Below are 15700 nucleotides of genomic sequence, written 5' to 3' on the forward strand. Positions count from 1 at the left end.
GTTTCCACACTTTGACAGACGATCTTCTGCATGTGAGGCAGTGTGTTATTTAAATAAATAAAATATTTTTGCGCCCATCAAAATGAACGTCGTCTGGCATTGAGGAATTAGAACACATTTCTTTTCACTTCCCCCAGTGTTGGTACCAAAGGCCTCAATTTTAACTCCAGGTGGGTTTTGGGTGGGCGAGTTGAAAACGTTGGAGCTCAGGCCCGGGCTATATTAACTCCCGAGAGCCTCACTTCTCCTGGAATGTGTAGGACGTCGGCAGGAAGTAACTGTCGGCCTATGGGAAATTGGATGTTGCACGGCCGCCCGCCAGTGAGCGGTAGGTTGCGGGATCAAGTTCTGGAGCCGTCTGGTATGGGTCTCACAGTCGGGAGGACGGGGAGGAGTCCGGGGCAGGGGAGTTCTAAGGCAGACCAAACGCAGATTGGGTGATCGCTTTGCGGAACACCTCCGTTCAGTCTGTAAGGATGACCCTGAGCTTCCGGTCGCCTGTCACTTTAATTCACCGCCCCATTCCCACTCCGACCTCACTGTACTCGGCCTCTTGCATTGTTCCACGGAAGCTCGCCGTAAACTCGAGGAACAGCACCTCATCTTCCGATTAGGCACTTTACAGCCTTCCGGACTCAATATCGAGTTCAACAATTTCAGATCATAACCTCGGCCCCCATTACATTTTTACTTATGTTTTTTATCCATATCTTTGTTTTGGCCCTTTCCCCACCACTCCTTTTTTTTCTCTCCCACATGGCAGCTGTCTCCCATTCTGCCAGCACATTTCACACCTAATCTAGAGCCGTCTCTTGTCTCCACTAGTCCTATCACCATCTCGTCTGGTTTTGAATACCTCTTAATGTCTCTTCACTTCTCTCCCAGGCCCCAAACTGGCCTTTTAATCTGTTTCATTTCCTGTGCTTCTTCAGTCTTGACAAAGGGTTTTCAATGAAACGTTGACTCTATTTCTCTCTCCACGGATGTTGCCTGGCCTGCTGAGTTTTTCCAGCATTTCCTGTTGTTATTTTGGATTTCCAGCATCTGCAGTATTTTGCTATCGTACGAGTTCTAAGGCTCCTCCGGGCCCCACAAAGGAATGAAAAACGCTTACCTTTTTCAGTCTCTTCTAGGGCTGATCCACTTCTAAATTGGCCTGTTGGGAAAACCGCAGCAGCTTCCCCCGCTCAGGCCTGAGTTAAAATTGCAGTCGAGTCTCAATGATGTCATCGGGATGCGACATGCACATGTAGAGAAGGGCCCCGCTGGCTTTGGGCAGGTGACCTTGCCACCTGCTCAGGAGAGCCAGATAAAATGATAGAGGGCGAGATCCTGATGGCCCCAGGGCGGATAAGTAATTTGGGGCATTTTAACTGCTTACCCACCAGATGAATAAAGTTCAAATCATCCCCAAAGACTCACAGATGTGGTATAACACAGCTAGGTGCAAGTTGATACTCTCTCTCTACTCTGCTCCATCAATTTGTTTCAGCCCTAAACTCAGAAGAGCTTTCCCTCCAGCACCAGGAATGCATTTTTCCATTTCCCACACCAACCATCCTTGGTCTTGTCTGTGACATTGCCAATCGGTGCTGCATTATGGGCAGTTCAATGCTATAGGTCCATCTCCACGAGGAGATCGATTAAGACTGTCCAAAATTATTTTACTTAGGACATTTACAGCCTTTACAGGAAACTTTTAGTGGATCAGTCTGGGCTGGAGTTGAACCCAAATCTGTTGTCTAACCCTTCATGCAGTGTGTTTTAAAACAACTTGAAAATAAATGTACAACTTCAAAAATGTCCAAATTAAAAGTGTTTTATAAAGTACATTCAGACTTATCCCAACTGGCTTCAAATTTCCGTAATTCTCTCTCCATTGGCAGTAGTGTGGCAGAGGGAGAGGAGGCTGCTACAAGGCCCTCTCCCTCCATCTGGTATATTTGGAGCCACTCCCGGCACTGCTCTGGACCCACTGCCATGGTTCATGTGACGGTCCCTGGGAGCTGTGGGAACAGGGGTAGACAGGAGGGCAATGGGCCGGGTACCCAGAACGTACACACCCCCACCCCCTCACCCCACCCCACAGCTGGCATTTGCATCCGTCAGGTGAGGAGGGAGCAGCCTGCGACAGTCCCAACGTTCGGGGGAAAGGGTGGGGGAGAAAGGGGGAAGGGGGGGAAGAGGGGAAGGGGAAAGGGGGGAAGGGGAAAAGGGGAAGGGGAAGGCAGGGAAGGGGGAAGGGGAAGAGGGAAGTGGGGAAGGGGGAGGGGGTGGAAGGGGGAAGAAGGAAGGGTGGAAGGGGGAAGGGTGGGGAAGGGGGAAGGGGGGCAGGGGGAAGGAGGGAAGGGGAAGGGGGGAAGGGTGGGGAAGGTGAAGGGGGGGTGGAAGGGGGACGGGGGAATGGGGGGGTAGCGTGATAAGGGAAGAAGATCCAGCCCTTTATCTGTGACCCACAGCTTATTGAAGAAGTAGATAATGTTAACAAGTAGGAGTCAATTGTAACTGTTTAACACCTGTCTAACCTGCAGCCATTGGTGCCTCAAGGAACCCGTGTGCTGAGATTTACTGTGGACCACATGTAGAATCTGAGATGGAAGTCAAGGCTGTTGCAGATTTCATCCGTAACCACAGTTCAATCATCAAGGCTTATCTCACGATGCATTCATACTCTCAGCTATGTTTGTTCCCATACTCCTACACCTATTCATGGGCAGTTAACCATGTAGAGCTGGTAGGTGACTGCGTTGCAGAAATTAATTAGCAATGAATTAAAGGTATTTATATAAATCACTTGTTTCTTATAGAAAGGGACCTGGTTCCTTGCTGCTGATGATGCAACCGTGTACAGGATACAAGGTGGATATAATTTGGAGCATCCTATTACTATGTCGTAGCCATTGCTTCATTTATGATCCATTATCGATTTCAAAATTCTCACCCTTGTTTTCAAATCCCTCAATGGCCCTCGCTCCTCCCTACCTCTGTAATCTCCTCCAGCCCCACAACTCCCCAAGATATCTGCGCTCCTCTAATTCGGCCCTCTTGAGCATCCCTGAGTATAACTACTCAAACTTTGGTGGCCGTGCCTTCAGCTGCCTAGGCCCTAAGCTCTTGGAAAACAGTGACAGGATCGGACAAATTCAACATGGATTTACAAAAGGTAAATCGTGCTTGACTAATCGACTGGAATTTTTTGAGGATGTAACTGGTAGAATAGATAAGGGAGAACCAGTGGATGTGGTGTATTTGGACTTTCAGAAGGCTTTCGATAAGGTCCTGCATAAGAGATTAGCGTGTAAAGTTAAAGCACATGGGATTGGGGGCAAGGTACTGACTTGGATAGAGAACTGGTTGGCAGACAGGAAGCAAAGATTTGGAATAAACGGGTCTTTTTCCGAGTGGCAGGCAGTGACTAGTGGGATACCGCAGGGGTCGGTGCTAGGACCCCAGCTATTCGCAATATATATTAATGATCTAGATGAGGGGACTAGCTGTAATATCTCCAAGTTTGCAGACGACACAAAGCTGGGTGGGCGTGTGTGCTGTGAGGAGGAAGCCGAGAAACTCCAGTATGATTTGGACAGGTTGGGTGATTGGGCAGATGCATGGCAGATGCAGTATAATGGGGATAAATGCGAGGTTATCCACTTTGGTGGCAAAAACAGGAAGGCAGATTATTATCTGAATGGCAATAGATTGGGAGAAGGGGAAGTGCAATGAGACCTGGGTGTCCTTGTGCACCAGTCGCTGAAGGTAAGCATGCAGGTGCATCAGGCGGTTAAGAAGGCAAATGGTATGTTGGCCTTCGTAGTGAGAGGATTTGAATACAGGAACAAGGATGTCTTGCTGCAGTTGTACAGGGCCTTGGTGAGACCACACCTTGAGTATTGTGTGCAGTTTTGGTCGCCTTATCTGAGGAAGGATGTTCTTGCCATGGAGGGAGTGCAGCGAAGATTCACCAGACTGATACCTGGGATGGCAGGAATGACATATGAGGAGAGATTGGGTCGATTGGGCTTATACTCGCTGGAGTTTAGAAGAATGAGAGGGGATCTCATTGAAACTTATAAAATTCTAACAGGACTAGACAGACTAGATGCAGGAAGGATGTTCCCGATGGTCGGGGAGTCCAGAACCAGGGGTCACAGTCTAAAGATAAGGGGTAAGCCATTTAGGACAGAGATGAGGAGGAATTTCTTCACCCAGAGAGTGGTGAACCTGTGGAATTCTCTACCACAGAAGGCAGTTGAGGCCAATTAATTAAATATATTCAAGAAGGAGTTAGATATATTTCTTAAGGCTAAAGGGATCAAGGGATATGGGGAGAAAGCAGGGACAGGGTACTGAATTTGGATGATCAGCCATGATCTCATTAAATGGCGGAGCAGGCTCGAGGGGCCGAATGGCCTACTCCTGCTCCTATCTTCTATGTTTCTATGGAATTCCCTGCCTAAACCTCTCCGCCTTGCTACCTCTCTTTCCTCCTTTAAGACACTCCTTAAGACCTCCTCTTTGACCAAGCTTTTGGTCACCTGCCCTAATTTCTCCTCATGTGGCTCGGTGTCAAATATTTGTCTTATAACGCTCCTGTGAAACGCCTTGGGTCGTTTTACTACGTTAAAGGCGCTATATAAATACAAGTTGTTGTTATCTGACATATCTGGAAAATGCTATTTTCATACATGGCATAGAATCATACTGCACAGAAGGGGGCCATTCAGCACATCGTGCTTGTGCCTGCTTTCTGACAGAGCTACCAATTAGTCCCACTCCCATAGCCCTGCAAATTTTTCCTTTTAAAGTATTTATCCAATTCCCTTTTGAAAGTTACTACTGAATCTGCTTCCACCGCCCTTTCAGGTAGCGTTTTCCAGATCGTAACAACTCGCTGCGTAAAAAAAATTCTCCTCATCTCCCCCCTGGCTTTTTTGCCAATTTTCTTAAATCTGTGTCCTCTGGTTACCAATCCTCCTGCCAGTGGTAACAGTTTCTTCCTATCTACTTTATCAAAACCCCTCATAATTTTGAACATTTCTATTAAATCTCTCATTAACCTTCTCTGCTCTAAGGAGAACAATCCCAGCTTCTCCAGTCCCTCATCCCTGGTACCATTCTAGTAAATCTCCTCTGCAGCCTCTCCAAGGCCTTGACATCCTTCCTAAAGTGTGGTGCCCAGAATTGGACACAATACTCTAGTTGAGGTCTAACCAGTGATTTATAAAGGTTTACCATAACTTCCTTGCTTTTGTACTCTATGCCCCTATTTATAAAGCGAAGGATCCCGTATTTTTTTAAAAAGCTTTATCAACTTGTCCTGCCATCTTCAAAGACTTGTGTACTTGAATCCCCAGGTCTCTCTATTCCTGCAGCCCTTATACCATTTCATTTATATTGCCTCTTCTCATTTTTCCTTCTAAAATGCATCACTTCACGCTTCTCTGGACTAAATTTAATCTACCATGGGCTAAAAATTCAGTGGCGCCGCGTTTGGGGCGCCAAGCTCGCCTGGGCGCTGGAATTTGCGCTCCGGGCGGAGCCGCTTGCGCCTTCCCGATATTCAGTTGGAGCGCCCCAAGAGGGACTCGGGGCGCTGCTCGAGGCTCCCCACGTCCCGCTTGGTGCGCTCAAACTGAATAGCGCAGCGCTACGTGCCGCAACGCCACACACTGCGGCAAGGTGCACTGCGGTACTGCAGGCCCTCCTCCCCTTCTTAAGGGGGAGGGGCCTGCACCAGCGCGATGACCGATCGCGAGTGCCGGCAAAAGAGCCCGGCACCGAGGAGAAGTGCCGGGCTCTCGGGACACAGCTGGCACTGCCCGGGGGGATCATCAAGGCCGGGGACGGAGGTGCTGGCAGGCGGCCACCGAAAAAATGGCCACCCCGCACCTCCACCTTAATTTGCGCCACTACCGCCACAGGTAGGGCCCGTGAACCGGGCGCGATTTGCGATCGGCGTTACAGAGGCGGGCACGACCTAATATCATGATCAGGGCGGTAGCGGGGCGCTGCGCCCACCGATGATGTCATCGGTGGTGGCACAGCGCAACAGGCTAACGCCACCATTAGCGCCCCGCTAAATATCGCGGAAGGCGCGGCCAGTGGCGCAAAAGCCACTAAGTGCCCTCTTTAGGCGCTAACTGGTGGCGCAGCCCACCGAATTTCTAGGCCGTCTGCAAATCAGCAGTAAATGAGTTATTCAATGAATGTATTTCACTTTATTGTGATTGTGGAGAAACAGAGCAATATATATGACTGCTATTCAAAATCTATTTGCCCCAGAGTTGAGGTCTTTGACCCAATTTACCGCAGCACTGGCAAGGGGCGGGGATGCAGCTGTAGGCCTCTCCTCCTGAAGCCTACCACTATACTGCCCGATTTTGAGTAGTGTGGTGGAGGAAAGCCCAGCTTGTTTGGAACATAGAAACAGGGGCTTCTTCCTCAATGTCTTGCGTTTTGCTTTTTAATGGCCCAGAAATTCGGGGTACTCACCCGTAGGCCGAATGGAAGTGCCGGTTTTCTGCATGCACTGCGCATGCGCGGGAAACCGGCACTTCCGATCCTCTGAACGAAGAGGTTCAGAGGTCGAACGCGTGCGCAGGAGAGGCTGCGCGTGCGCTTTGAACTTAGTTTTTTTTTGCAGGTTTTCCCGGGATCGTAAGCCTGCAGTATTTAGAAATGTAAAAAGCAGGCGTAAGGCCTGCTTTTTACAAGGTAAGTGGTCAATTCATTAAAATTAGAACATTTTTCCACAGGTTTATTATTTTTAAATACTGTAAAGCAAGGTAAGTTTATTTTTAGCCCCGTTAGAATGTAAAATTACTTTTTTCAAAAATTTAAATTATTGTTTAAAATAGTTATTTAATGTAATTTATAGTTTATTTAAAAAGTGTGAATTTTTAAAAAAATTATTTGAAGGTTTACTGCTATTTTGGGGCCGTAGTATTCATAAGTTTTGACAGGTCTTCCTGTCAGTCTTATGAACAGGCTTTTCCCTCCTCCGATTGGCTGCCCTTGGCTCACGTGATCCCAGGGGACGCATCGCACTAACTACGCCCCTGGGACACGCAAGCACTGCGCGCCGGCAGCTGGGCCAGGCCCCGGAGCGGAATTCCACGGGGCCCTACAGCTCAACTGCCGGCGCGCAAGGTAAGTGCAGGTCGGGGGCTTGCACCCGCGAGAAGCCCCCGACCTGAATTTCTGGGCCATTATATTTAGTAATCGGGTTTGTTATTCGGTGATTTTATTTCAGAATGGCTTAGCTCGGAATGCGGTTAGGGCCTTGACAAGTCTTCATGGAACTCGCTATGCCTACGGCCCCGGAGGAAGCACATTGTGTAAGTATCCTGCTTAATGGTTCTAGGCCAAGCCCGCGTTATCTTTAACGGAATGAATATTGGCACCTCCGCCAGGCCGATGGCGCGCATGCGCGTGATGTTGCTCAGTCGCTCAGGCCCGGTCCGAGTGTTAGCGCTGTGTTATTGAAGCGTTTTACATTGTTGAGTTCTGCACTTAGCCACGTAGAGAACACCGCATCAAATGACATATTACACTTCTTCATTAATTGTACTGCCGGTGTAACTAAATACAGCCAAGTGTTGGGATCATTATTGTCCTCCCAGCTCCTGGTGGTGCAATTGCAAATCTTGTCAATTACACCGGGTGGTGTCACCAAACGCAGCCTGCCTTTAAACGAAAAGGGGCGGTGCTGAGCCTTATCGCATGGGAGCTCGAGCTTGCTGTGCCACAGGTTGGTAGGACAGGTGCTCGCCATTGTGGTTCTCTGCATGCTGAGCTCCTGATCTCAGATTTGTGTCACCAAAAGAGATGCCCTGTGGTGGAGGTGAGGCACGCCTTCTCAGCCGGGGACTGTGGGCTGGTAGGGAAGCCAGAGTAAGATCTAGGTGACCACAGCTGGATGAAACAGGATGGAGGATTACATCTTCCAAGCGTAAGCTGGCATGACTTGAGCAGCTCAGCGCTGAAACTTGGAATGCTATAGCCCCCTTGAAACCCATGGCTGAACATGGAGGCTGCAATCTGATTCATTTCAGTGATTCACGAAAGCACCAACTGGATCCGAAAGCATACCGGAGTGCCAGCTACAATTGCTCACAGTCTTGAGGAAAGCCTGCAACTCACTGACGACACCTATACATGCCAACTGTGAGCTTTTCTAGTCTCAACTATTCCAATGCTCTGCTGGCCAGCTTCCCATCTTCCACTCTCCATAAATCTAAGCTCATCTGAAACTCTCCGGGCCTGTATCCTAACTCATTCCAAGTCCTGTTCATTCACCACCCCTGTGCTCGCTGACCTACATTGGCTCCCTGTCCCTGAATGCCTTCATTTTAGAATTCTCATCCTCATGTTCAAATCCCCCGCAAACACTGGACGCATGGGCATTCAGAGGTCGACAGATGTGGCCTTGGGGCGTAAAGAGAAGAGGGGCCTGTGTGGTGTATGTAACCTGTTCCACCTTAAGAGAACTTAAGCCTGTTCCACCTTAAGAGATGTACTACTTTCTCTGGCTGCTGTATACGTAATACCGGTGGTGACCACCGGTATATAAGCACTGTGTAGTAATATTGTATTTTAGTATAGTCCTGACCTCCAACCAGTAAAGACCTGTTGAACTTTAATCTTGTAGTCTGTGTTAGTAATTACAACTAGAACACACAGACTTAACAGTGGCGACGAGTCCGATTCTTACCCTGCGGCAGTTTATATCCACGGCGGCTTCGTCCACAGAACGGACGTCGAAGAGAGGCTTCCACCCTCATCACCCTGCTGGAAGACACGGCGCGCGGCGGACATCGAGAAACCAGAGTGCAGAAGACATCCTGAACTCGAAGCCTCCATCAGCGGCTGTCAGCTATCTTCTTTCTTCCTCGGTGGTGGGTAAGCCGGGCAGCGACGCGACCAGAAAGTCGGCCGCGTTGGCTGTACAGACGGGGAGGGAAGACGGAGGAATAAGGGCGGTGAGATCGATCGCGACCGGAGATAAGGGCCGGGCCGCATTCGGGCCGAAAGGCGCAGCGCGGGGACATCGATCGCGGCTGGTGATAAGGGCCGGGCCGCATTCGGGCTAAAAAGGCGCAGCGTCTGGGGCAACTGAAGGCGCGAGAGCCGCGGTGAGGCAGAGACAGCGTCGGGGGACGGGTGAAGACCGCCAAGCGCGGGAAAACCGCCATTTTGTAGGCGGAGGACGAAGACAAGAACGGGAAGCCGCCATCTTGGATAAAAATAAAAATAAATTAAATTGCAACGATGCCTAAACATGGGAACATTAATACCTTTGATAGTGACATCGAAGATTGGGCCATGTATGTAGAACGCATACAAAATTATTGTAAAGCAAATAAAATTCCAGATGAAGAGAAAGCACTAACATTATTAAACTTAATGGGTGCGAAGACATACGGGCAATTGAAACACCTTTTATCACCAGATGAACCGGCGGATAAGACGTTCGAGGAGATTGTTACTGTCCTGAAAAATCATCTAAACCCCACGCCGCTGATGCTAGCGGAACGATTTAAATTTTACAGCAGAAGGCAGCTGAAGGATGAAAGCAATGCTGAATATTTAATGGAATTGCGTAAGCTAGCAAAGTACTGTCAGTTTGGAACGAGACTGACAGAGGCGCTACGAGATAAATTTGTGTGTGGTTTATTAAAAGAAGATACACAAAAGCGACTGCTCGAGGAGAATGAGCTGACGCTTGAGAAAGCGGTCACTATGGCAGCAGCACACGAAGCCGCAGCGAGAGGCACGGCAGTAATGCAGCTACGGTCACCGGAACTCAGTACAAATAAATTGGGTTTGAGTACTGTAAAATGTTATCGTTGTGGAAAGACAACGCACGATCAGAACCAGTGTTGGTTTAAAAACCAAGAATGCAGAACGTGTGGCAGGCTTGGCCACATAGCTAAAGTATGCCGGTCAGGAAAGAAGACCAGCAACAAAAAGTCACCGCAAGGAAAATACATAAAGGTACACAAGGTGACAAAGAACAGTTCGACCGAACAGAAGTCAGATTCAGACGCTAGCAGTAATGAACTGGGTAGCTTAAGAGTACACAACGTTGGTAAGGATGCAGATCTCCAGACAATTTGGGTCACCCTTCAGATAGCAGGAGTCCAAGTAAAGATGGAATTGGACACTGGATCGGCATTGACGGTCATGAATAAGAAAGATTACAAAAGGTTATTCCAACATATTCCCTTACGGGATACAGAGATTATATTGAAAACATACACGGGGCAAAGAGTGTACCCCATCGGAAAGCTAGAGGTAAAAGTGGTCCACAAGGGCGAAGAAAGCCAAGTAATGGACTTATATGTGCTACCTGAAGGAGGTCCACCACTACTGGGACGGGAGTGGATTAGGAAAATGAATATGGACTGGCACTCCTTGAAGGCACTAACGGTAGATTCCGGGGAAACAGATGTCAAACCTAAACGATTGTCCAAAATATTGGATGATGCTAAAGAGGTGTTCCAGCAGGGACTGGGAACACTGAGAGGAAGTACGGCAAACATCAAGATTGATGAACATGCACACCCAAAATTTTTTAAAGCCAGACCGGTACCCTATGCAGTACGACCTACTGTAGAAGCGGAACTGGAAGCGCTAGAACGTTCAGGTGTACTGTCTAAGGTAGATTGGAGTGAGTGGGCTACGCCCATTGTTCCCGTTATGAAACGTCCTTCGAGCAACAAGCCAGGAGAACCAGGGAAGGTTCGCATCTGTGGAGATTTCAAAATCACCGTTAATCCGGTGCTTCACACGGTACAGTATCCGCTTCCGCGGATTGAGGATATTTTTGCTTCGTTGTCTGGCGGGAAACACTTCACCAAGATAGACCTGGCGCAGGCGTACTTGCAGATGGAGGTTGAAGAAGAGTCACGCCAATACCTCACGATCAACACGCATCGAGGTTTGTACCGGTACAATAGGCTGGTTTTTGGAGTGGCATCGGCTCCAGCAATTTGGCAGAGGGCCATGGAGCAGGTATTACAGGGAATTCCAGGCACACAATGTTACCTGGACGATATTCTGATTACAGGTGATGGTGATGAAGAACACCTCGCAAACTTGGAACTGGTGCTCAACAGACTGAAAGATTATGGACTTAGAGTTAATCGGCAGAAATGTGAGTTCTTCCAGAAGCGGATCTCGTACTGTGGTCATGTCATTGACCGGGAGGGGCTTCATAAGTCTCCTGACAAGATAGAGGCAGTTGTAAAGGCTCCCGCTCCGGATAATGTCTCTCAGTTGAGGTTGTTTCTAGGATTGATTAACTATTACCATAAATTTCTACCAAATCTATCCACGGTACTGCACCCGCTAAACGCTCTTTTACAGAAGGGGGTACCATGGGAATGGAGCGAAAACTGTAAGAAGGCATTTCGCAAAAGCAAAGAATTGATCACCTCAGAGGAAGTGTTGGCTCACTTCAACCCGACACTGCCTATTCGGTTGGCTTGTGATGCTTCTCCATATGGTATTGGGGCAGTACTCTCACACAAGTTGCCAAATGGCACGGAAAGGCCAGTCGCGTTTGCATCCAGATCATTGACCTCCGCTGAGCGCAACTATGCGCAGATCGATAGGGAGGCTCTCAGCCTTGTATGGGGAGTGAAGAAGTTTAATCATTACCTGCAGGGCCAAAAATTCACACTTCTGACAGACCATCAGCTGTTGGTATCCATTTTTAACCCGAAGAAGGGTGTTTCAGTGATGACAGCACAGCGTCTCCAGAGATGGTCCCTTTTCCTAGGGGCACATCAATATCAAATAGAATTCAAAGGTACGAAGCAGCATGGCAATGCTGATGGGCTGTCGCGCCTGCCACTACCTGAAGAAGAAGAAACGACGAAAGTTGACCCTGTTGAGTTATTTCATTCGACCATCATCGAGTGTTTACCAGTCACCAATGCAAGTATTGAAAGAGAAACCAGGAATGACCCGACACTGTCCAGAGTCTACGAGGTGACAGTGAAAGGATGGCCAACACGTGGTGATCCTCTGTTACCGGCATTCTCGGCAAGGCGAGACCAGCTGTCCGTCTGCCATGGTACTTTGATGTATGGGACAAGAGTGATTATTCCTCCCAAGTTAAGGGAAAGAGTTCTAAAAGAACTGCATGAAGGTCATCTGGGGGGAGTTAAGATGAAAAGTCTTGCTAGGGCTTATGTATGGTGGCCGGGTATTGACCAACAGATAGAGGAGTTGCCGAAAAGCTGCGCTGGGTGCCAAAAAGTGCAAAATGCACCTCCGATCGCACCACTACACCCATGGGAATGGCCTTCAGCCCCATGGCAACGCGTACATATTGACTTTGCTGGTCCATTCATGGACTCCATGTTCCTAATTGCGGTGGACGCACATTCCAAATGGCCAGAAGTGATCAAGATGAATACCACTACTTCAGAAAAGACAATTGCGGTGTTAAGAACAATATTCGCAAGGAACGGATTGCCAGAACAGATCTGTTCGGACAACGGACCACAGTTCGTGTCGGAAGAATTCCAAAAATTCTTAAAGAAGAATGGGGTGAAACATTATACCTCTGCCCCATATCATCCGGCGACAAACGGGTTGGCCGAGAGATTTGTCCAAACATTCAAAAAGGCAATAAAGGCCATGAACGATGATCAGATTCCACTACAGCACAAGGTGGACAATTTCCTAATGGCATATCGAAACGCCGCTCATGCAGTGACTAACCAAAGTCCTGCCATGATGTTTTATAACAGGAGGTTGCGGTCCAGGTTGGACTTGTTAAAACCAAATGTGCGGAGGGAAGTGGAAAACAAACAGTTCCGGCATATTAATAACAAGACCACTCGAAGTTTCGACGTAGGACAACCAGTGTTGGCAAGGGGCTATGGAAACGAAAAATGGCAGTCCGGAACAATTCGGGCCAGACAAGGACCTCTAATGTACACAGTAGATATTGGTAACAATGTGATAAGGCGTCATGCGGATCAACTGGTAGAATCGAGAGCAAGGGTCGAACCCATGGTTGCGACAGAGACAACAGTGGAAGACGTTAATGAACCTGAAGCATCTACCTCGGCAGGGAATGTACCTGAGGATGATAACACCCAATGCATGGGAGACCAACTAGAGGAGTCACCTCAGCAACAGGAATCAGAGACCACTGAAAGGCGATATCCGAACCGAATCAGAAGGCCTCCTGAGAGACTGAACCTTTGAACTGTTTATACCTGAAGTTATATATGTTATTATGTTATGTTAAATGGGGATATGACTGTTAAGCTAAAAAGGGAGGATTGTGGTGTATGTAACCTGTTCCACCTTAAGAGAACTTAAGCCTGTTCCACCTTAAGAGATGTACTACTTTCTCTGGCTGCTGTATACGTAATACCGGTGGTGACCACCGGTATATAAGCACTGTGTAGTAATATTGTATTTTAGTATAGTCCTGACCTCCAACCAGTAATGACCTGTTGAACTTTAATCTTGTAGTCTGTGTTAGTAATTACAACTAGAACACACAGACTTAACAGCCTGTACAAGATATTTCAAGGGAAGCCTCTTTACTCAGGGCGTGGTTAGAATGTGAGACTTGCTACCACAGGGAGTAGTTGAGGCAAATAGCAGAGATGCCTTTAAGGGGAAGGTAGATAAGCACGAGGGTGAAAGGAATAGAAGGATAAGTAGATAGGGTGAGATGAAGTAGGGTGGGAAGAGGCTTGTGTGGAGCATAAACATCAGCACAGACCAGTTGGACTGAATGGCCTGTTTCTCTGCTTTAAGTTCTATTTAATTCTGTGTAAAAAAAAAAACATGGCTACATCATTTTGTTGAAAACATTTTTTTCTTTACAGGCAGCTCACTGAGTACCTGCTCCTCCCAGGCCTGAAGGCCTCCCGAGACCTGCCACAGCAAGTCACTATCCCTAGACTGGTGTGACTCTTCGGCCTCTGCCAGGAGCCCACCTCCCAGACATAAATAGCCTTGGGGGCCTGAAATACGACCAGGTTCAGAGGTCAGCTCTGGGCCGGGCAGAAATCCTGCCCAACAGGGGAAGCATCTCAATCTTGGTGGGAGAGAGCGGAAAGCCCAGACTCATACGATACATTCTATAAAATGGCCTCAGTGATGTTTACCTTTTTTTCCCATTAGATCCTGCTGCTGGTGGTTCAGATGACTGGGCCTATGATCTTGGCATCAAGTATTCATTTACCTTTGAACTCCGTGACACTGGCAGATACGGCTTCCTGTTGCCTGAGTCCCAGATCAGGCCAACGTGCGAAGAAACCATGTTGGCGATCAACTATATCGCCACTTACGTTCTCAACCATCCATATTAACCCACTGGGTGAAGGGACAATATTATAGATGTCTGTTGCCTGACATTAAAGTTTAAGGTTTAGATTTGAAATTTTCTTTGGTTTTTCAGATGGAAGGGTTTAACGTTTTTTAAAAAGTATAATGCACCAGCACAATAAATGTACAGCAGGAATACCCTAAATAGGATAATATTTGTCTTGGAATACACATCAACAATGACTGGTTGAATTGACAAAGCCCTTGTTATACTCATAGAATCATACAGCACAGAAGGAAGCCATTCGGCCCATTGTGTCTGCGACGGTTCCTTGGAAGGGAATTTTGGAAAATTAAAGCCAACGCATCAACTATCTCACTAGCCACTTCTTTTAAGACCCTAGGATGAAGTCCATCAGGACCCGGGGACTTGTCAGCCCGCAGCTCCAACAATTTGCTCAGTACCACTTCCCTGGTGATTATAATTTTCTTGAGTTCCTCCCTCCCTTCCATTTCCTGATTTACAGCTATTTCTGGGATGTTACTTGTATACTCTATCGTGAAGACCGATGCAAAATACCTGTTCAATTCAACTGCCATCTCCTTATTTTCCATTATTAATTCCACAGACTTTATAGGACCGACGCTCACTTTGTTAACTCTTCCTTTTTCAATATCTATAGAAACTCTTACTATCTGTTTTTATATTTCTAGCTAGCTTTCTCTCGTAATCTCACTTTTCTCTCCTTATTAATCTTTTAGTCATTCTTTGCTGTTTTTTATATTCTGTCCAGTCTTCTGACCTGCCACCCATCTTTGCGCAATGATATGCTTTTTCTTTAAGTTTAATACTATCTTTAACTTTTTTAGTTAACCACGGATGGTGGGTCCTCCCCTTGGAATTTTTCTTTCTTGTTGGAATGTATATATTCTGTGTATTTTGAAATATCCCCTTAATTGTCTGCCACTGCAACTCTATTGACCTATCCCTTAACCTAATTTGCCAGTTCACTTTAGCTAGCTCTGCTTTCATGCCCTCATAATTGCCCTTATTTAAGTTTAAAATACTAGTCTTGGACCCACTCTTCTCTCTCTCAAACTGAATGTAAAATTCAATCATATTATGATCGCTGCTACCTAGGGGTGCCTTCACTGAGGTCATTAATTAATCCTATCTCGTTGCACAATGCCAGGTCTAGCATAGCCTGCTCTCTGGTTGGCTCCAGAATGTGCTGTTGTAAGAAACTATCCTGAAAACATTCCATGAGCTCCTCATCTATGCTACCTTTGCCCATCTGATTTTTCCAGTCTATGTGCAGATTAAAATCCCCCATGATTATTGCCGAACCCTTCTGACAAGCTCCCATTATTTCTTCCTTTATACGCCATCCTACCG

The 15700-nt window shown here is 47.4% G+C and overlaps 1 protein-coding gene across 1 annotated transcript in view; it reads left to right on the forward strand.

Annotated features, from left to right (window-relative positions):
• LOC147115536 (carboxypeptidase B-like) overlaps positions 1 to 14419 on the forward strand; it is a 33321-nt gene extending 18902 nt beyond the window's left edge. Inside the window, exons 9-11 of the mRNA XM_085989845.1 lie at positions 2532 to 2734; positions 7253 to 7337; positions 14161 to 14419. Coding sequence (XP_085845971.1) covers positions 2532 to 2734; positions 7253 to 7337; positions 14161 to 14348 — 476 coding nt within the window. The 3' untranslated portion in view covers positions 14349 to 14419. The remainder of the gene's footprint in view (positions 1 to 2531; positions 2735 to 7252; positions 7338 to 14160) is intronic.
• Positions 14420 to 15700: the final 1281 nt, after the last annotated feature.

This window comes from Somniosus microcephalus, chromosome 6, assembly GCF_052327205.1.
Source record: "Somniosus microcephalus isolate GS21.2 chromosome 6, FLI_Smic_1.0, whole genome shotgun sequence".
NCBI classification, from domain to species: domain Eukaryota; kingdom Metazoa; phylum Chordata; class Chondrichthyes; order Squaliformes; family Somniosidae; genus Somniosus; species Somniosus microcephalus.